Source organism: Vanellus vanellus (assembly GCF_965231255.1).
Source record: "Vanellus vanellus genome assembly, chromosome: 2".
Classification (NCBI taxonomy): domain Eukaryota; kingdom Metazoa; phylum Chordata; class Aves; order Charadriiformes; family Charadriidae; genus Vanellus; species Vanellus vanellus.
The window spans coordinates 60,712,202-60,734,238 of record NC_138906.1 but is presented as its reverse complement, the minus strand read 5'-3'; the positions used below and the strand labels follow the sequence as shown (position 1 = coordinate 60,734,238).

The following is a 22,037-nucleotide window of genomic DNA, read 5'->3' as shown; positions in this document are numbered from 1 at the left end:
CTTTTTCATTATCCTGTGATCCAATTTTAAATGCTGAATGGGATGTGGTGGCAGAAAATTGTTAGGACCCAACACCGTACCGAGCAGCGATTACGGGCCACAGTGAAGTGAGCTGAGGTTATTGTTTGGCATTGGGGAGATTTACCTTCCTGTGAAACTAGCTTCTACTTTCAAGCACCCAGAAGAACATAATAGTCTTTGTTTTCGCACCATTTCCTTCAGCATAGACAGGGAAATGAACGCCGATGTGGTCTGCCATTCCTTGAAGCTGTGTAAACAGGATCCAGGACAACCTCTTTGTCATCTCTACCCTCCTCCAAAGGTGAGTTGGTTTTCCACTTTTTTCAAAGCTACAGATTGTGGAAGGTCTTTTAAGCTGGAACTGAACAGTACGGAGGCTTCCAGTGCACAGGCATTGTGTGTGGGAAATAAACTCCAACATTTTGTGCATGGACACCTTTAGAAAATATCTGTTTGAATGAAAGGTACATAACACACGTTAGCTGTATGGAGCATCAACAACATGGTTGTCAGAAAGTGGGAATTATGGGGCCAAATTATCTTGTACCAGTCCGGGTCAGAGGAGTAGGGAAAAAAATCTCGCTTTCTCCAGACTTTATTGTTAAGCAGTACAATAAGCCCAAAGCAGATACTCAGCTGAGGTTCATCTATGCCACTGTGTTACCACGGCATGACGAGTTATCCCCACATTGCCTCATCTACTGTGGCAGCCTCTGTAGGCGCCAGTTCCCCGCTGCAAATGCGGGACGCTCTGACTTGGGTTAGTCTGCAGTGCGAGAGGTTTAAGCTAATGCGCATAATCCTTTGCCGCAGGATGGAAAGGTATTTAATTACCACCACTTTTGTGATGTACAGTTACTTGCTACACCACGGTGACTTGATTGCATGTCCAAGACCTTTGCTACTCGGACGCATACATATTTGCATGGGTGTCTAAATAGATACAGGTTTGGGGGGGATTTTTTGGTTGTGGGATTGTTTGCATTTTTTTCCCAGTCATCATGTAGCCCCGGTCACACTAAAAGGTGTGAGTGATGGTGGTTGGTTGGCAGTGTCGAAAAGCAAGTGATTCACTTAGGCATATATTTTTTGGAAACCTTTGTCCTTGCATCTGGATGGATAAAGACATGTTTGATTTCTAAAGGTTTGTATAAGATGTTTTACATATGGCCTCATTCAACACCCATTGAAATCAGTCAGAACCTTTTAATGGGCTTCGGTGAGCCGTGGTTCATCTCCAAGATGGATTTAGTCCTGCCAATATTAAGACCTGGGGAAGCACTTGCCTTCCGAGAATGGCAGTAACATTTGTTTAGTAGCAGATGTGTGTCCCACATGATGACAATGTTCCATGCTATGCCAACATGGGTATATATGCGTGTGCAACCCAGCAGGTGTGAAAGACGGTGAGTGCAGGCAGTAAAGAGGGCCCACACTAACCTGACCGAACCAGGATGTTACCCAAACTTCATCAAACGGGCTCCTTCAGAAATTCTGCTTCTGAACTGGTAAAACAGTTCATGGGTCCTTCCACCCTTCCCCGAGGTACATCAGAACTACCCTATTGCAGAGTCTGCCTTAATAATTGTCAGGTCTTTACTCACCCCACAAACATCCTGGAGTCTCCAGCACTTTCTGCCCTGGTAATTGCATGTTTTTTCCCCTCCCCTGCACTTTTAAGAGCAGCAGAGACCCTGGCAGTGACAGGGGCCTTTCTTTTTTCTTTTTAGTTTTTTTTTTTAAATTAGGAGTCCTGAGGGAAAGGTGAGAGTACAGCAAAGGTGGCAGGCTCCTCCAGCTCCCAGTGTAGCAGGTCACCCAGGAGGATGGCAGGAGCTGTAGCAATGGTGGCTGTACATGCACCGCGCTCCCAGCCTGAGAGTTACATTTTCACATGGACTTATTTCCTTTTGTGGGGGAATAAAGAGAAGTAGAAACTACCCTGCACCCTAACTTCTGCTGGTGGCAGAAGTGCAAGGTGCCTCTTGAGGTGAAAGGGGATGCAGGCAGCGAACTGCACTTGAAGAGAGGGATGGACTCTCCGTGGCTGCATGGTGACCTAGGCTAATGAGTCTGGAGAGAGGGGCTGTTTAAACTGAGGTGGCTCCCATGCAGAAATTAGAAGATCTGTGGTGAAATGCTTGGCCTATCAACCAGAGAGGACAGGCTGCCACTCGTAGGGTTGCTGTTAAATCTTTGGTGACCTCTTCCCATCTCTCAGAGCAGGTGTGGGACCAAGCTGTTGACTGCTTCCACCTCCAGCAACAGCTCCAATGACTGCACTTTCTGCAAGGAAAACAACTGAAGATGGGGTTTTTTTTGGTTTTGTTTTCTAAACAAAATTTGGACTCTCATTTGCATGGCCTGGAGAGTGTCCATCTCAGTGAGTGGCTCAAGCAAACCCTCTCCCTCCCAAATGGTAGTTAAATACTTTTCTGTCGAGGTTTTTTACCAGGAATAAGGGAACTCTACCAACAAAACAATTTTACTACCTCGACTGTGCCCACCTTTTCAGCCACCTTGCGCCCTGAGACACCTGGAGGAGGCTGGGGGAGATGGGAGAAGAACAGCACATAGAGTTCACGCTCAAGTGGTTGATAAATTGCCCACAGTAACTCTGTGACAAGTCAGACTGAGTGAAGATGAATTATGGGTGAAAAAAAATAATATACAGTCAGAGACACAGATGCATAAAATGCAGTTTACCTCACATTCGCTTCTTTGGTTTGTAATTTGATTGATCACTTTGGTTATATGAGCCTGCAAATGTTGGCTCAGTCCCCTGCCAAGTGTTTGAACAAGACTTTAATACTAATGACTGTTTTGTTTGACTATATTGATTTTCAGGTACTTCATTTATTCATTTTGACCTTTGGATGCCCATTTTCCCAGAATTAGTATCATATTTGCACTGGCAAAGGGAGTAAAACCAATATAGAGTTACTTGCCCTTATAAGGCAGTATAATGTTCAGGTTGTTATTGCCTTTAAGGTGGCAAATATCAAGGTGTAGCTGCTTTTGCAGTCAATAGTTAATTTTGTTCTGTTTCTGTGATGTTGCACGAGTGAGATCGTGTGTCTTGCGGAAGGAACGGCCCCTGCTTCAGAGGCCTTGCAAACTGTCTACATAACGGAGACACTGCAAGCCGAGTAAATGATACGTGCGTTATATTACATACTTCCCTGGTCTCTGACAAATTAGCCCAAATTAATTTTTTTTGCCAACCTGCTTGGAGCCATTAGTGCTCTGTGATTATTCTAGGGGACTTGGCTCTAATCATGAATAAAAAATATTGCTCCACTTGCATGGAGTGCAATGCTCTCAGCGTGGATCTGGAGGAGGAGAGCATCTAACCTGGACAAGGGCGACTCCGTTGCGGGGGCTTCCCAGGGACTTGGTCAAGGTGGGCTTCCCCGCTGGTGGGCAGTTTCAGAAGCAGACCTCTGATGTTGGTGGGGAAGTGTGGAAGGGGCACTCGCAGCTCCTGGGGATCACCAGCACAGCTGCGAGCCCCTCATTGCCACCAGTGGCCTACAAAGCAGAGACTGGGCCAGGGCTGGAAGTGTAGGTAGATGTGCGTGCGTAGGCTCTCCCATTGCATGTTTCTTGCCCAACAAGAGGTTCTCCTCTATCCTTAGTTTGAGGGTAGCAACACTGGGGACTCCTTCAAGTCAGGGGGCAAAATAATAAGGTGCATCAGAAGCGTAGGCTTACCACAGGTAGCTGAAAACTGGGCAGTATCTAGAGCTGGTGTAATATGCCTTTGTGGTTTAAGCCACATCAACAGCAGATACTCTTTAACATTGGCTGCAGCACCGCTCCAAAACACTGATGGTGGGTACAAGTATCCAAGCTAGCTGGTTTAGGATGACTGGGTATTTTTTAGCCAAAAAAAAATAGGTTAATCAGCTCGCGTGGTGGAGGACTTTCTGCACCAGGTCCTGTGATACAGGGACGTTCCTCCAGCGAGTGAAAAGGGCTGAAATAAGGTGAGGGGGTTTAGGCACGGCCTAACAAGCTCCCCTTCTGGCCCCGGGAGTGAGCAGGTTTGCAGGAGATTTTTCTCAGCTTGTCTCTAGATTGTTTTAGGCCAGCTGGTCTGTTCAGTTAAATGGCAATACTTTAATTGATTTTGTTGGGGCCAGAATAATGGCTCGACTTCAGCACTGGAGTCCTGCCGCTGGCAATCTTAAACGGTCTGTGTTGGAAGGAGCTTGTACTCTTTTTTTCTGCTTTTCAGAGTGCCTCTTCTCTTCCCCATCACTTTTCTGCTCTGGATTATTAGAACTTGTGGCTGGAGAGTTTAGCTTAATCTTCAGTAGTAGGATTTTGTTATCTTACGTCAGCAAAAATATACATATTTATGCTACTGTCATTTTATCTTACCAAAATAAGCCTCATTGCCACAAGAACTCATGCTGGTTCATGTCCCCTCTATCGGGTCTTTCACTCGCTTTGCGAAAAGCAAAAGCCACATCCCTCACGGACATTACTGCTGCCAACCTGCTCTTTGACAAAGTAGGAGCCAACCAATCCTGGCTGGAAAAAAAGCAACCCTTTGCGGTTTCATGAAATAAAAATACTCCCCCTATTTTCTCTCTTTTCTCCATCTCTTTCAGTGAGAGCTTCCCAGGGAGGTGAGGCAGTTTCCTCCTTTTGAGACCACAGACCATAAAGCAAGCATCTGGGAGGCAGGCTAGGGCCTGGGGAGCAAGATGCCCTCCTTTTAGCCTTTCTTTTAGGAACTAGGTAACATCTCCTGAAATGTGAGTTGTTTCTGCTGCAGTCAGAACTGAGCCCTGGAGAAACAACCTGCAGACAAACGATAGCAGAAGGCACAGTTTGAGCATTAGTTCTTCCTCTTTTACTCGTTTCTCACAATTTCCCCTGCTCCTCTTCACTGGCAAAAAATAACATGGAAAAAATAAAAATAATATAATAATAAAACAAAAAAAAATTTAAAAAAGCCCAAACGAAAAATCAAACCACTCCCAAAAAACAAACCATGCAACCCCAACCTTCCACTCAATAAACCTGAAGAAAACAGGGTGGCAGGGAGTTTGCAGGGTGCTGCCTGCAGTTGTGTCATACCGGTGCAGAAGCTGCCCCAGGCAGGACTCCTTGAAAACAAGTCTCAAGCGGCCCACGGGCGCAGCCGCATTTGGGGTGGAGGGCTGGCAGACAGAAGTGTGAGGACAAGGAAGCGTTGCCCGTGGATGCTGACTGCGTTTTGCAGAGGCAAGCTAGAAAAAGTGAATCAAAATATTCCATCCGGAACACACAGAGTCCAAGTCCAAAAGAAACAAGTGGCGTAAAATGAGCAGAAGTCAGAGTAATTGCCCTGGGAGGAGAAAGGACCGAGTCAGGTTTTGCGTGTTTCAGATCTGGGCTTGCAGGGAAGGTCCCTATTTCGCGTTCAGAGCACATATCGTTTGGTTTGGCTGCCCCGTGCAATCGTAAAGATTCCCCCTACGGTCTCTACAAGATGAAAGGTGGGAGATGTAGAACAAATCCCAGTTTTGCCAGTGCTGTTTAACAAGCTCTGCGGCGTTTTGGTACTTGGGTGTGCATACTCCTGGTAAAAGGATGATGAAAATGAGTTAGAAGGGAAACTGTTGGAGTGTTTTGTAAATATCCGCTCTCCTGGGAAAGAGCTGGCTAACAAGAATGATAAATGAGAGACAATTAAAGTTGGCTCGTGTGTTTATGATGAGAAATAGATCTCTTTGTGAAAAACTCATTACTGGGAATACATGGGCTCTGTGGAGAGCACTGAAAGGCAGCAGTGAATGAAATCCCAGTGACCCCCCTGACCCCATCCATGACGTGGATATCTTGTGTACTGCCGAGCAGCAGGGCTGTGCACATTCGGGTGGACGGAGCTCGCTGCTCCCCAGGACCTCCACACACCCTCCGGGCAGTGTCTGCGAGTTCATCCATCGGCTGCTGGAGCCCAGGGAGACTCTTCCTCGGTGGGGTTTTCATGCCATGGGAAAGAGAGGAGGCTGCTTGCTAGCCGAATTGCAGCAAGAGGTGTTTTATGGGCTGTGTGGCCTTTGGTGACATGGTGGTGTCAACCAGGGGTTACAGGTGACCCATGAAACCAAAAGTGTTTTCTCCTGGATGGGTGTTTCGGCTGCCGGTCCTCCACAGGCCACCCTGGAGTCCTGGCCGCAGTAAATTCTACAGTGGGAGGAGATCTCATCCTTAGCATTTCAGAGAGAGTATTTGCTACACGAGGGGGCAGTTCAGCCTTTTCCTCCCTTGTTTTCTGCTTTCTGCGTGCAATATTGCCGTAGCTATCTGAAGCGTGTGCTTCTCATGCGCTGCTGCTGAGAGCGAGAAAGGTGTCTCCTCTCCTGCCCAGCAGAAAGGGATTGAGGAATCTTACCTCTCTGGAAATGTGTCATGCATCATACTCAATTTTAAGCCATTTTCCTCATCTAGATGAGTCTTGAGTTATTTTATAGCAGAAATGACAGCAGCTGGTAACATACAACATAACTATGCCAAATGCAAGATGCATGTTTGTTTTGGGGGACAGCAGTTGCCCCAGGGGAAGAAACTTAGGAAACAGTGTCTTGGCTCCTTCCTAGCGTCTCCCATCTATTTGTGACATAGCCAGATTTTTATAAGACTATAGACACCCTGAATTAAGCATATATTAAACACATATATTAATGTGACACATATATTAAAAAAGAATAACTTAGAAGTCTGTGTTTCTTGCTGCTTATCGTTATTCTTCCTTATCCCTTTATATTGTTCACTATAAATTTTTGACCCTTGACTATCACAGTTAATTAATTTGCTTTGATCACTGCCTAAATCAATTAAAATGACATGCTAAATTTTATCTCCAGTTAAAAAAGGTTGGTAATGGTTGCTTTAAATGCAAATGTATGCTGCTTTAATATTCCAAGCTGGCATGCCCGCTGTTCAGTAAGGTGCCGTCACTCGAGGGATATTTCCTTTTTTTCCAAATGCTTTAATACTACCGCTTGGCAAAGCATACTTTTTTTTCCCCGCATGTTGAGTTCCTGTAGCTCCAGCCAGATAAATATAAATATAAACTTGTGCTGAGCTTTACCTTGGAGCCCTCAGGCCCAGTTGGTGTGAAGCGAGCCATTATGTCCTTAGGCTGGGCTGTAGGAGAGACTGACGGCAGGTCATCGTTGGACAGAACAGTCTGTCCTTGCTAACCATTTTGATCAGAAACAAAGCCCTAACACATTTGTGATACACCAGATTTTTCTTTCCTTTTGAAACATTTTAAAAAGGTAATTGATTTTAATCTCTTTTTTTTATTTTTTTTTTTTTAATGATCCTCAAAGCCTACAGAACAAAAGCAGTAATTCATTCCGAAAGAGGGCAAATGGTCAGTATTTTCAGACCTCCTCATGCTGAATGCTGAGGGGAAGGATGGAGGCCATCACGCAGATACTGTCTCACAGCTATGACTGTTTGCAAAGGTGCCCTACAAAAAGCAGGATGCCATATAGGAATTATCATCACTGAGATGGAAGAATATTGTCCAAAAGTGAAAATGGAGCAGCAGGAGGGACCACGCTGCTGTTACCCTGCCAAAACCAAATGCTTTTGCCTGAAGTTTGCACCCAGGTCTGCAAGCTCGGCTCATCTCAGGGGCACTCAGCAAGTGGCTGTCTCCTGAGCAGGGCACCCACAGCACAAACTTAAACCACCCTCCCGGCCCCCTGTGACTAGCTTTTTTTTTTTTTCACTGACGTTGTGGGATCTTCTTTTTCCTATGGGAAGACAAGGCTGAATTTAGGAAGCGCGGTTCATCAGAGCTGTTAAAGAGTTGTTCAACATTTTGGACTGCATGAGCATATCTGTGACATCTCCCCACCTCTGTGACTGGCTAGAGTCCTTGTAACGGGAAAATCAGTGTGGTCCTTCTGTGCTGGGGCCACATTTCTTAAGGCCGGGATAAATACTTAACAGCAGAGTTAATTTAATTTATTTATTTATGTATTTGTTTGTTTATGTGTTTATTTATTTATTTATTATTATTTATTAATAAATAGTCCCTGCTTACTCCCCATGCCTCAGGGTTCAGCCAGGCAGTGCCCAGGGCTGTGGACCTGGAAAATGCGTTGGTTGAGGTTTTTGCAGTGGCAGAGCTTAGAGGGAGGCTTGAGAGCAGGACCTCAGCAGTTCTTGGGCAGTTCCTGGCCATAGGAAGCAGCCGTCGCTGTGCGTTCCACCACAGCCCTGCTGCGCCACGTCCGTCCTCCTGCTGCCAGCAGCGCTGGTCCCTGGCTGTCACTCACACTCACAGTGTGTGCCCCTTGCACAAAATTTCTTCTCCTCCTTTGAGGAGCATGTGTGTAAAAGGGAAGGCATTTGGGCAATTATTAGGATGTCACCCGTAGTTATAACCCACAGCCTTATGATTGCCAACATGTTCTCCTTTGATAAGGATAACTTTCCATAGTCTTCTCTTGCAATGGTTCTCCCACTCTTCCTTTCTTTTTAGGAGAGGGTGGGGAGAGCATATGTCATTCGTTTCAGTCGCCAGTCCAGCCCAAACTATGATGGTATAGGTACCTCATTTTGGAAGAATCCCAAAATGCTTCTGTAGCATAAATTTGCATGAACCCCATAGAAAACCAATCTTGCCACTGTCCGTGAGAGCTTGCCCTCCAGGGCAGGTATTTCCAGAATAAAAAACTAACCTTCCTAGATCCTAAGCAGGAGATTTGCCTTCCAAACTCTGTTCCCTGCTTTGTACCTTCCCATGCGCCAGCTGTTCCCCTGCTGAGGTGAACCTTAGCTGAGAATAACCTTTATCCATGCAAGACCAAACGATTCCTCTGTAGCCTTCCTCAGCAAGTCAGACCAGCATCGTGTGTGTAATCCTCTTTTGACCATCTAATGGATGAGTTGTTCTTCATCGGGAGTCACTGGAGAAGTCTGTCCTCTGCAGCTCACGCAGTGCTGTCAGGATATGAATCTCAGCTCTTTAACCCATCTGGACTTTTCCTTAGGAAATAAATGATGCCCTGGAGCAAAATAAATGAACTCTTACAACTGGAGTTTCATTGGGGGTGATTGGATAATTGATTGTTAGTCCAATAAGAAGTAACTGATGATGAGTTTGTGGACTCATACATCATTTTTGTGCTGTGACTGAAAAAAAGGAAGAAAATGGGGAGAAAAAAATGGTAGAATACTGTGAGACTGATCTGTTTTTTTCTGTTTTGTTTTGTTGGGTTTTTTTTTGTTCTTGCTCTCCTAGGTGGGGCTGAGTACTGCAATAAGGAAAGCAAAAAGGATTATGAAGAATTCCAAGGATCTGGTAAGAAATCAGTGCCATTAGGGTGTTTTACGCTGTACCTGCATTTTATGAGGAGTCAGTCCTTGCTTATTTTGCCTAATTGTGAACTTGCCTGATCATCATCATTGAATTGAACGCCGACTCACTCCTACCTGGTATAGGATCTGCTCTATCAAGTGACACTGGGAAGAAGGAGAGGGTGATAACAGAGAGGAAATATGAAAGTATGGGGGAAGAAGAAAAAAACTCGTGAAAAATGCAGACTGCTTGTAGAGTAGGGATAATTGTCTATATCCATCCAAGACACAAATTTGTGTCTGAAATTCATGCAGCAGCTGAGGATATAATCTGTGAGCTCCATAGTACAGCTCCACGCTGAGGCACTTGCTTGTGCTAGCCCAACTCACCTTTAAGGCAGGCAGCCTTCAAAAAAATGCAAGCAGGCATAGATTTTATTTAGATTTTTTTACGAAAGCAGGAATTTTCCACTTAGCCTTGCCCTATGCTTTTCCATGCAGAGAAGCTTCCTTCCTTCCTTCCTTCCTTCCAGCTTCTTGCAGTGTTTATTATTGCTCCTCCTTGTTTCATGTTTCTTCCTTATCCCTTGTCGTCCCTGCCTTGCCCTCGTAGCCATATGTAAAGGGAAACCACTTGAACTGAGCCACTGCCTTGGAGCACAGTGACTGACTGCACTTTGGGGTTGTCTGAAACTCAAGCAATGGCCTGAATGCAAATCCTGCATAGTTTTCCTTTATTTTTAAGAGGCTGCTTTAGCCTCTAAACTTGAAAACTGGGATTTGAAATCTTTCCGCCTCCACCGGTTTCCAGATTTATAGAGGATCTCTAAAGGGTAGCAGAGAAGAGAAGGGCAGCTTTTATTCTGCTGGGTTCACTTATATGAGTCAGCTCAGCCATAGAGTTTGCTCCGGTTGTCTTCAGGCACTTAATGCAGAGCAAATGTTTTTGCTGTTTGTGAAGAACTTCTCGATATTGCTTCTTCCTGAATCCTCACTGTGATGCTACTCACAAAAGTGAAAATTGAGGTGCCTAATTAGCCTTTGGGCAATTGCCAAATTGCCAAGCCAGGGAAATAAACAATGCGCTGGAGAGGCGGGTCTCAGCTCCTGCAGAACAGCAACCAGCAGGATCTTATTCATTTTCCTTCCTGTTCAGCGCTGTGCTGCTGATGGCCTGAGATTTCCGCTCAAGTTACGTGAAATTTCTAATGCCCTTTCCTTGGGTGCAAGTCACCATGTTAACACCTGCAGCGAGATGCTCTTGAGTCGAGGAGTTCCTCTCTGTTAGCCTGAGCCCGGGCGCAGGTGCGGGGATGGAGAGGTGCTGGTGGCGTCTCCCAGGACACAGGGCTCCTTGGTTTCCTCACGCGTGCTTCTACCCTTGGCACATTGGGCTGTGTCCCTTGCATGGCCAGCCCTGCCTGGCCTCTGTGGGCCATGCATGCCATGTCCTTTCAGGCTCTCCTGGGTAGGGTGGCATGGTTGGCATCAATCTTTGGGTGCAATGGGGTCTCCTTCCAGCTTGCCTCTACTCTCCCATATCCTCAATGCTGCTTGATGCCCTGATGCACTTCTGTCTCCCTTGCTCTCTATCGTGACACCCTTGGCTTCTTCCTGCTCCTACTTGCCTATTTAGCAGCAGGAGGGATGAGCAGACTGTACCTCAGCTAGAAGCAGCAAGGCCTTGGTTATAGTTGGGTTTCTCCAGTCAATGTGTTTCTAAACCCACAATACAAGCTCAGTTCAAATTAAAACAAGCGTAATGCGGTTGGTTGGGGCCCTTCTGCAGTTATTGCTAGCACGTTCCCTGTAACGATCCTTGTTGGAACTTATTTTAAAGCTAGAAAATTAAAACTAACAACATGTCTAGAAGCATTACTGTCTCTCGCAACTTCTGCGTCAGCTGGGTTGTGGTTAATTTCATTTCAAATGCAGAAAAACAGTGTAGTAAGAAACACAAGGAAGATCTCCAGGAGAGAGCACAGCATGTATCACGCCTGCATAAGGCCCGTATCCCAGAGTGGCAGTATGTGATGAACTGGTAGGAAAACCACCTGCACAAACTGAATGCTGCCAAATCATGGTCTGTTCACCTGCCCAGCTACATACATGTGTCAGTGAGCGGGGGCCAAAGCAGCTGAGGTGCTCTCGCTGCTTGGGGAGAGGGTTTCCTGGCTGAACGTGTGGCTGAGGATCCAGAAACACCCTGTCTGTGGTAGGACATCTCTGCATCCACACTGGTGGAGAGAGAAAAACATTCACCTGGCTGGCCTCTTTTATGCTGTGGCTCATTCTGGACAGCAATGTCAAATTGTCTTTGCTCATTCTTCCCATATCTGCTATTTTGGTTGCTTTTGCCCCTTTGGATATTTGGGGAAAGCCTTCTGAAGAGGTTCTTGCAAGTTAGCTTTCCCCATCTTTGCTTGGCAGCTGTGTGTGACTGTGCATAAAAAAGAGACATGATTATGGCTGTTGGTAATGAGAATGGGAGGTCTGTCTGGCTTCCAGGGGGGTTCTATTTACTGGGCATTTCTTAGGATCATTGTGGTCTCGGGGAAAAAGAAAAGGTATTTTCCAGATGTAGAGATGCAGTGAAAATGGCTGCAACCCAAAAAAATCTAATAAATGTCTCCATTCATTAAAAGTAGTGAGCCATCTGTGAGCGACTGCCTTAAACGAAACACCAACAAGGATTAGGGGCTCATTATTATTCCTTTTTGTAAAGCGAATTAAAATAATTACGGAAATGTCATTAGAGAATGTTAACAGGCAATGAATAAAATATTGGTGTTATCAATCACTTTGAGCACCTCTAGCGCTAACTTTTTTTATGGGTGGAGAAGATACTAAGAGGCATCATTGTACCACAGCAGTGAAAGAATGACAAATAGAGCCATGGCGGTGGCATTTAATGAGAGCAAGCACCGTGCGTACAATCCTGCCATGACTACATGGTGCCTGCAGCTCACAGCCTGGCAGTGGGAGAAGTGGGAAGGCACGGGGGGAGCCAAAAGGGAACTGCAAGGCAGAGGCGGGGGATGAACCAGTCTCCTGCCCACCCACTCATGGTACGCAGGGGCAAGTAACCCATCTCCTCCCAAAACCACATACTGCAGACGTAGCCTTTCTCTGCTGGGAAGGGCCCTGCAGTGCCTGCTCACCTGTGCTCCCCCACTCTCTCGCTTACATGTGCACATGCAAAGATTATCCCTTTTTTTTTAACCCTGTGATCCTTGCTAACTCTTTAAGAGTAGCCCAAGACACCTTCAAAGAGCAGATGAGCTGCTCTCCTGCGCATTCCCAAGCAGAGCTACAGCATTACATCTGGACCTCACTGTCCCACATGCTGTGGGGATGCCAGAGGCTGCTGTGCTCATCCCTTTTTTTTTAACCCTGTGATCCTTGCTAACTCTTTAAGAGTAGCCCAAGACACCTTCAAAGAGCAGATGAGCTGCTCTCCTGCGCATTCCCAAGCAGAGCTACAGCATTACATCTGGACCTCACTGTCCCACACGCTGTGGGGATGCCAGAGGCTGCTGTGCTCCGGGACACTGCTGCAACTAGTCCTCAAAGCCCAACTGTACATCACCCGTGCCATTTCCAGGGCACCATCACGCCAACTGTTCCCACCAAAGTTAGGCGGTCTCTGGGGCTGCTGGATAGTCTTCCTTTGAAACTCATAGAGATTCAGTTGGCAACAATTTTCAAATTACTAGCTGAGAAAAAGGCAGGAAAGTTTTTATTCTACTTACAGCAAAGGCTGTAAGTAGACTTTAAATGCAGCCTGTGAGCAGATTGAAAGGTTTTATTTATGTGTTTATTTATTTATTTATTTATTACAAGCCCTGTAGTTTGTCCTTCTGGTGCAGTTTCGGCTCCCTTAACTTCAAAGGCTTTACATGCTGTGACTTAGGCTGAAGTGAAAAGCCCATCGCTCAAATGAAGACACTGCAAATCTTAGCTTGATGGAAAGCTTTAAGAGCCTCTAGCGCTTTTGTAGGCAGCGCTGGGATGAGTCCTACATGGAGGAGGTGGGGGAAGTGGCTTCTTTCCTCTTTTCAGGAAGGCATACGTAGGTTTGCAAAGCTCTTTGAGAAAAGCTGGCATCTTGCTTGCACGCTGCCCGTGCTCTCTGCCTACCTGGCCATACACGTGTATGCACACCCAGAGAGCAAAGAGGAGGTCTGTGTACCTGCTGTGCTGCAGAAGGTAGCCCTGTGGCAGCCAGGGTGTCAGACAGCTTAAATACAGAGGTGCAGAGGGATGGGGAAGAGTGCAGGGCAGCTGGAGCCGCAGCAGTGGGACCAGGTTGGTCTTCCAGTTCCGGGGAAGGTCCCGCTCCCTGGCTGCTTTTGGCCATTTCTATTCACTTCTTCTGTGGTTGTATTCTGGTTTCTCCTTTGACTCCACCAACACTCCCTCCACCTCATGGCCCCCTCCAAGCCAGTGCAACTCCAGCCTTGTCATCTGAGAGTGTTGGACAGAGCTGAAGAGAGTTAATTGCTGGGGTTTTTTTTTGTAGGATTCTTGTCTCTCCAACTTTCCTGCTTTTTTCCTCCTTTGGTTTCTCTATTGCATCCTTCAAAAAATGCACTGTTACAGCTCCACCTGCCCTGCAGGTGTCCCCCACAAGGTACCTTGGTCACTTCGGCCACCAATGCAAATGTTGGCTACCATCTTTGTACTAGGGGCTCTATCCCCTCTTCACCACCCCAGCTCACCTCTCCACATTTGAGATCTGCGGGTGACCTTCTGCTCTGGCCAGTGAGACACCCTCATCTCCATCACCCCTTGTTACCTGTCCAAGCAAGCACCTTTCTGCTTTCTCTGGAGCTGCGGGGCAATGCCCTGTGCACCATGGCACCACCGCCTCGCTGCCCTGCAGTGCTGCCACAAAGTTCTCCTTTGTCACTCAGATCTTTGTGCCCATATAATGCCCCTCACAGTGACTGATAGCCTTTCATTGTCCTCTCCTGAGCTGTATTCAACCTTTATCTTCTGTTTTCTGTTAGATTTGGGTTGTAATCTCCTTAGGGCAAGGACCATCTCTTTCTTTTTCTCTTGGTGCGTATAAAGTGTGTAACACAAGGGAGTTGGTCCAAGGACAGAGCTCTTAAGTGCTGTGGCCATATAAATAATTACCCTTCTTTGCATAAAGTTATGAGTGTGCCCATCTGCTCATCTGCTCTGTATTTACATGCTGAATGCAGCCTTAGTGAACACAGTTAATTAGACTGTGCACCGATTAGTCCTCTGTATTTATAGACCACTTGAATGCTCTCAGTGTTTAAAGACCACCTGAACTTAGTCAAGCCACAAGAGCAGCATGTTCGTGGGATTGATTGTCGATGCAGAGCAACGGTTCCGTAACTTAAGTATTCATTAGGAAGGTCTGTTTCAGCTTCTGAAACCTCCTGGCTACCTGGAACCTCAAATGGATTGGTCCATGGCTGTGGTCTACTAACGTTGAAAGAGGTTATCCTGCAGCAGCTGTCTTTTACAGCTTGCAGGTCTGGCCAAGATAAAATCTAGTTATGAGCTTTCCAGGTAAAAATCACATTAAAAAATCAAGGGCATTCTATGCATTTCTCCTCTCTTTGGGGGTGTTCCTGACCTTCAGGGTATCCACCCCTCCCCGAGCATGCAGAAACCAGGTTCATGGCCCACAGTGTGTTTCTTTCACTGGTTTTGCACGAAGTGTCAGATGCCATCATGTTTATCAAATATGAGAATAGTAATTTTAACAAAGAATGAAAAAATAACTTTTGTACATAAGAAGAGACAGTTTCACTGGTGCTTCTTCCTTTTCAGTTTTACAGCTCTTCAAAAGCAAGAGTAGTTGTTTTGTAAAATGTTCAGTCAAAATCCTTAAGGTGACTGCTATGTCAGGTCTAAGTCCTCTGACATGCAGCATCCTTAATGAAGTCATTGGAGTTTTCAGATTTTTTTAGGCAGAAAATATATGAGTTATATCTGGGCTTTACTGACACTGAGTATCCCAAGCCACGCCAACGCTATGAACTAATGCATCCATCTTCTTTTATTTTCTTCCCCTCCAGAAGATCTTCACGGGGTTCTCAAGTGTATGTGCATTTCCTCTTCTGGCTAACCTGTGTGAGAAGATTAAATAGTATGTATAAAGTATTTAGTCCTTAACCAAAACCAGAATATGGTACATTTGTTTCTTTCAAAAGTCATCCTCAGTTAACAAAGTTTCCTATACTTTACTTCTGTTGGTTTCCTTCATAAAACCACTGACCAGGTAGCATAGAGGGAGGTTGCACAGAGTTCAAGTAGGATTCCTCAGAGGCATCCCTGTGCTTGTTAAGTACCAAAAATACTTGCATAATTTTAGCGGACCAAATATATGACACACTCAAAGATAAGACACCTCCAAGAGGGAGCGGGTTTTCTCCTGAGATTTCCTGAGCCCAGGAGACTTCTCCATTTCATTTGTTCACCCAGTTGTGGTGCCCATGGCTCAGTGCAGGAAGGCCACCAGCACCTACGTAACTCTGTGAGGAACACAAATTAAGTGGCAGTTGCAAAGTGTAGGAGAATCTCAAAGTATTTAAGAAAGCCAGGTGGATGGCAGAGAGGAGAAACAACTTATGGCAATGCTGACTTTGAGTCGGTTTCTGAGAAAGGCTGAGGACATCAGCTGGGCTATTATTCCTAAAGCATATTTGTCAACGTATTCCAATGACTTGGAGGAGGAGCCAAGTAAATCTAAGAGTCAGTCAGTATTATCAGCAGTATATTTTGACTGATTTGACTGCCAAGACTAACTTGCTCACCTATTTCTGCTCATTTAATTGAAACCGAAAGTATTGGGAATGGATTGATTAACATGAAACATCTCCTAAGTGCCTTTGAAATGTAAGTCAGGACAAATAATCTGAGTTTGAGCCCTGTGAGTTCAGACAGTAGAAGCAGGAATCAAATTGTATGCCATATGTTGGATCGAATGTGTTCAACTCTTCTGATCTCTTTCTCCCATGCAGTCTCTCATTCTCTTTGGTTTTTTCTCTCTTCCTTCTGTAGCCACAAAAAACATGTTTGGCAGTTGGACTTTTTTAGCTGGTCTGGATCTGTGCCAGTTCCTTGCAACTGAACCTTACTGCCGAGAAGAAGTAGCCCAAAGCAGCATGTGGAAATTATTGATTACAGACAGAATAAGGGTTACAAGCCCCACCAGGAGTGCACATCACCTCTTTCCTCTGTATTTTTTCTTATCCTGATGCTCGTGCAGTCTGAGTAATCCACATTGCATATATTTGCTCTCTGTGCCAGGTTCAACTCTTCTTATGAGTTCAGGAGGTTGGAAAAACTCAGAAAGAAAACTTTCCGAGGAAAGGCTGATTAGCATACCATTCAAAAAGTGCTGCCTGTTGGGCCAAATATGAAAGGCTGCTCAATGTAGGTGAGCTAAGCTAAGCCAAAGAGAGGTGCCACGCTTGGGCAGCACCATGTGAAAGCTAGCATGTGTCCAAGCTAAAAAAGGAAGGGGCACAGAGCTGACACCATCATTTTAACACCCGCTTCAGATACTGCTGAAACCTATAGGGTTGCTGGAAACAAAAGGCACGATGGAAAATAGAAGACGTAATTTTCAAAGGTTAATGTATTTAAGCACTGAGGGCTCAGCTCTTCATTGCTAGAATCAAGGTAAAATACTTTTCTCAAATATGTTTGAGCATGGCCAGAAGTTTCTGGGACTAGATGCGGAAATTGCAAGATGAGACTCTGATCCTCAGTTAAAGCATAAGGCCACCTGTGAGCTCAGCATACATGATCCTTCCTCACGTTAAATCCACGTTTACCCTATAAAACAAAGCATTCGCGTGTGTGCGTGCGGAGCTGCAGCCAGGTATGCAAACCGCGAGTCTTCTAGACTGACCGCACCACAGGAGAGAGACGGTGTAAAGACTCGAGGGATGAATATGAGAAAGGGTATTTGCCATTTGTTTTTAACAAAAGAGGGAGGTTAGTCTCTGTCAGCATGAGGCCCCATTCTGCAGCTCTTTCCCAAATAGAAGGACTTCTGCCGGGCTGAGTGTAGTAGTTATTTCCAAAAATGATAGTGGCTTTTACCACAGATTTGATGTCCCAGTTTGTCTTAGAGACTGAAAGTTAGACATTACAGCCACACGGGAGTCCATCAGCCTCATCTCCAGACCTCAGTCAGCAGATAGTGAAAGAAATCAGAATTTGCTCTTTTGGACAGAATCACTTTGCTGAAGTGCAAGCACGGAGCTAAAACTGAACATGGAGCTGCAAACAACATGCCAGCTATTATCTATTCTGTACGCTTTACCGTGGTTTTTTATTTCTGAATAGGTTCCCTTCCATATGTTAACACAGCGTTTGTTGTTTTTGTTTTTTACAGTGTCATAAGAAATAAACTGCCTTTTGAAGATTTTGATGGAGATAAATTTAGTACTTTCCCGGTAAGCAAAGCGTTTCCTTTGGTACGGTAATCCCTTGATAATGAGAAAGTCTATGGGATTCCTCCTACTTTCTGCAAAGCCTTATTCATTCATGTGAAAACAGGTATAGGAGTGAAGTGAATGGAGGATTTTTTTGTCATAAAAGGTGAGTTTTTTTCTGGATGAAAAAACAATCATTCATTTATGCCACCTGAGGAGATGCACACATAAAGCTGTGCTCCCTGCAGAAGCAAATTGCTCTGCTGCTGAGTGGTCTGTTTACTGAATTAATAAGAGGTGAAAGAAAGTCATGTAAAAAACCCAAATTAAATTGCCAGCTTGTCTTATGTCTGCACCAAAGTACGCAAGGTGTCATTTATTAAAGCTTAGCAAGGGGACTCTGGCATACAACCCATTTTCTGGGTTTTATTCCTGCACCTTGAGTTAGATTCTCATTTTAGATATTTTAAATTAGAAGTGGAAGAGTAACAATGAACATCCTATCTGTGTGCTTCTCCTGGTTTTCAGACACTGAGGGGCTATCACTGGCGAGGCAGAGACTGCAACGACAAAAATGCCACCGTGTACCCTGGCAGACGGTAAAGCTTTTAGTTATTTTAAGGCTTCCTAGTAATTGTGGCTTCTTGAAGAACGAGCTCCACATTTGATTTTGGCCATACCATAAGAGATCACATCATCGCTCGCTGCTTGATTTCACCATGATGGAGATGAGAGGGAATGATCAAGGCCAGGGATGGGGTGCGTTAGCATGAGGGGTGGTTCAGAGGTTTCTTTCCTTTCTCTGAAGCATCTACAAGCCAAAATAGGTCAGACAGACCAAAGGTGGGGAGGGGAACCAAGCCACTGAGGCTTACAAGCCTTATGCCACTTGAGTTAATGCGATCTGTGCCTACTTTAGGGAGCAGCAGGGCGGGAGGGCAAAACAGTGGTGCTCATGGCTGGCTGCTGAGCTCCAGCATCCAAGCCTCGTGTTGTGTTGGTGGAAACCCAGAGCTAAATGTGTGCCCTTCTAAGTGAATATCATCAGTTGAATACCTCCCAGTTGCCTGAGCATGGACTTGCCCCAGAGAAGGGCAACGAAGCTGGTGAGGGGTCTGGAGGACAAGTCTTATGAGGAACGACTGAGGGAACTGGGGTTGTTTAGCCTGGAGAAGAGGAGGCTGAGGGGAGACCTTATCACTCTCTACAACTACCTGAAAGGAGGTTGTAAGAGAGGTGGGGGCTGACCTCTTCTCCCTGGTGGCAAGTGATAGGACAAGAGGAAACGGGTTCAAGTTACACCAGACGAGGTTTAGATTGGATATTAGGAAACATTTTTTCACTGAAAGGGTTATCAAACATTGGAATAGGCTGCCCAGGGAGGTGGTGGATTCGCTATCCCTGGAGGTGTTTAAAAAAAGGGTAGATGTGGTACTTGGAGACACGGTTTAGACGTGGTTTTGTCAGGGTAGGTTAATGGTTGGACTTGATGATCTTAAAAGTCCCTTCCAACCTCAACAATTCTGTGATTCTATGACTTGCACGCGCACCCGAAATGGAGAGCACAGCCACTTGTAACAGCATGGCCTTGAACAAGGTCCCCCGCTTTGCAATTTTACCCTGTGCTCAAAATACTCTTTCAACAATAGAGCTATCCTCTACCGTGGGTTTGTTAAGGAGTTATTATCAGGACTGTTTTTAAAGCCATGGCGTTAACCGGCTTGTGACTTGATAAGCTGGGTTTAAGGGTATGGGCTTGGGAGAATGAAGTGCCATCAGCCTGGGCGGCACACCTGCATTAGCAGAAAGGGGTTTACAGAGTCCATGTGCAGTGTTGGACTGAATAGATGGAGTCTCCCTGTAAAAGAGACCTGAGCTAATCATACTGTGTTATGGGCCAGAGCAAATCCTCATTACCCCACACTGAATTTGGAGTGATGGGGCTTTGGTGGGTTTCAGTGAACACTTAAAAGCAAGGAAAAGGGCAAGGAAAAAAGGTCCGTGTTCTGCAAAAATCATCCCCATTCATTTCGCCTAAGTGAATACGCAGACTAAAAGGGTAAGTTTCGTTCAGCAACTTCCAGTATTAACTTTAAATTAATACTGCATTTTTACTTGGAAAAATTGCCTCTCCTAGATTCAAAGGAGGATAAAAGCCCACCGTTCTGTGCAGAAAGGAATTTCTAATTATTTTATATTCTTGGTGAAAAATGGCAGATTTCCTCAAAAAACCCTTTTGCTTTATTTTCTGTAACACTGTATATCCTTTTGTAACTCTGTTTTAGTCCTGATAACTGGGATGTGAAAAGTGACTCTAACTGCAATGGCATATGGGTAAGTAAAAGAAGTTACATCTTATACTTCCTTCCTGATTGCTGCTTCTCTTTTTTCCTCCTTTTAAATTAGTCTGCAAAGGTTTCTTTTTTTATTTATTCTGTTTTATTAACAGATTTGGATTCCTCCTATTTATTCACTGCCTTTGATATTCCAAGTAATAAAACTGTATTTATTAAAAATTAGGAAAACATAGGGGAAGCAGTTACAAGTGAAGTTTGTTTATTGATGCTTGTGATTATTTAAATTATAGCTATTATAATTAATTTAAATGTACATATACTTATTAAAATAATGTAATGGAAAGCGTCATTATCATGACGCAGTGCTTCCTGCAGGCAAACATTCAAGAACAACTGAATTCCCAGCTTCTGTTTTGCACTGCCATTTTTCAGGCGCTACGTAAATACTATCATCTGCCCCTTCTCTCCTCCAACAGGGTGTAGATCCAAAAGATGGAATTCCCTACGAGGAGAAGTTCTGCAAAGGTCAGCATCCTTTACAGTCAATACAAGAAACAATGTGCCTTTTGTATTCATTTCATAAATATTTTCATATTTTCACGGTCATTGCCAATGTAGGGGAAAGACAACGGGCTTTACAACTTCATAAGAAAGGCAAAATGGCAGAATAATTTTATTCTTTTTTTTTTACCTTGAGGATGGGCAAAGATGAAGTGTGAAAAGCACAAGCTGCTGGTAATTTCTTGTTAAAAGCCCGCTCAGTTATGAAGTTTAAACCCATCGATCAGGGACAGCAGCAAACAGAGCTGTCACCTCCGCATCTTCTGTGGTGTGGTTCTGTGAAGCTTAACCCAGAGGGATGCCCTTGGGATTCAGGAGAGCGGTTTAACATCTGCGTTCGTCCAGTTTGGCCCATTGCCATAAATACCAGCAATTATGCTGATACTTTTCCGGAGAAGGCCTTAAAGAGGTGAAGAGATGGCATCAGCTGATCTCCCTGACAGCGATGTGGGTGTCTGCGTATACACACACGCCTGCATAAATCGCATCCTTGCTAAACAGCCGTGACTACCGTTGCCGCTCACCTTGCCTTACACGTAAATCAGCATCCCGGGGATGAACCATTACCTGGCAAGACTTTTCAACCTTTTTAGATGAAAGGCAATCTACAAATGCTAAGTAACATTAATTATAAACCAGCCAGATTGTTCCAGCAAAAATACTCATATGAGTAGCGCATCCGCCACCCAGTTCTGTTATAAGGAGCTTTGAGCAATTTCCTGAGTAATCCGATTTCCCTGAATGTTTAAGTACTTTTTAATGCATATTCTATGGGTGGTAAAGATAAATGTCAGCGGCACAGCAGAGCCTCTGCTGAAATAACACATCCATCCTTGAATACAACCAGGATTTTTTTCTGATTAGCGAGACCTCTCCCTGGTTTTCCTGCCCAGCCCCCAGTTGTTCCTCTAGGCTTGTTGGCACGTGCCTGTTAGTCAAGTTTTTGCTGCAGATGGAGTGAAAATCCCCTTGCAGGGTCTGAACATTTCAGCCACATGAAGGGTGGTGTAGCCAGTCACCCCGTGACTCCTTCAGCTGCTGTTGATGTTGCTCTGTCGGGGTTGCTCTCCATCCCCCGTTTCGGTTTGCTCTTTCTGCTCACGTGGCTAACAAAATGCATTAATTAGGTGCGGACTCGCAAGGGGTCGTGCTGTTGGGAGACTCAGCCGGCGCTCACTTCCACATCCCCCCCGAGTGGATGACCGTCACGCAGATGTCAGCGGTGAGGAATCGTGTTTGGGTGGCCAAAATCGCTCCGCCGCGGGTTGCTGCTCGCATTCTGCCCTGTGCCGCAGGTTGCCAAAGGGGAACAAGTGCAAAATGCCTCATTGCACTGGAATTCATCGTCAGGGTCTCACGTATGTCAGTGCCCTCCCGCGGCTGCTCTTCTGAAGATAAAAAGGCATAGCCC

At 45.3% G+C, this 22,037-nt stretch overlaps 1 protein-coding gene across 1 annotated transcript in view; it reads left to right on the top strand.

Annotated features, from left to right (window-relative positions):
* Positions 1-22,037, top strand: part of AOAH (acyloxyacyl hydrolase) — a gene marked incomplete at its 5' end in the record, with an annotated part of 87,846 nt that overhangs the window by 23,934 nt on the left and 41,875 nt on the right. Inside the window, 8 exon segments of the mRNA XM_082499415.1 lie at positions 223-322; positions 9,284-9,343; positions 15,399-15,469; positions 17,729-17,789; positions 18,297-18,367; positions 20,054-20,102; positions 20,542-20,590; positions 21,754-21,848. Coding sequence (XP_082355541.1) covers positions 223-322; positions 9,284-9,343; positions 15,399-15,469; positions 17,729-17,789; positions 18,297-18,367; positions 20,054-20,102; positions 20,542-20,590; positions 21,754-21,848 — 556 coding nt within the window.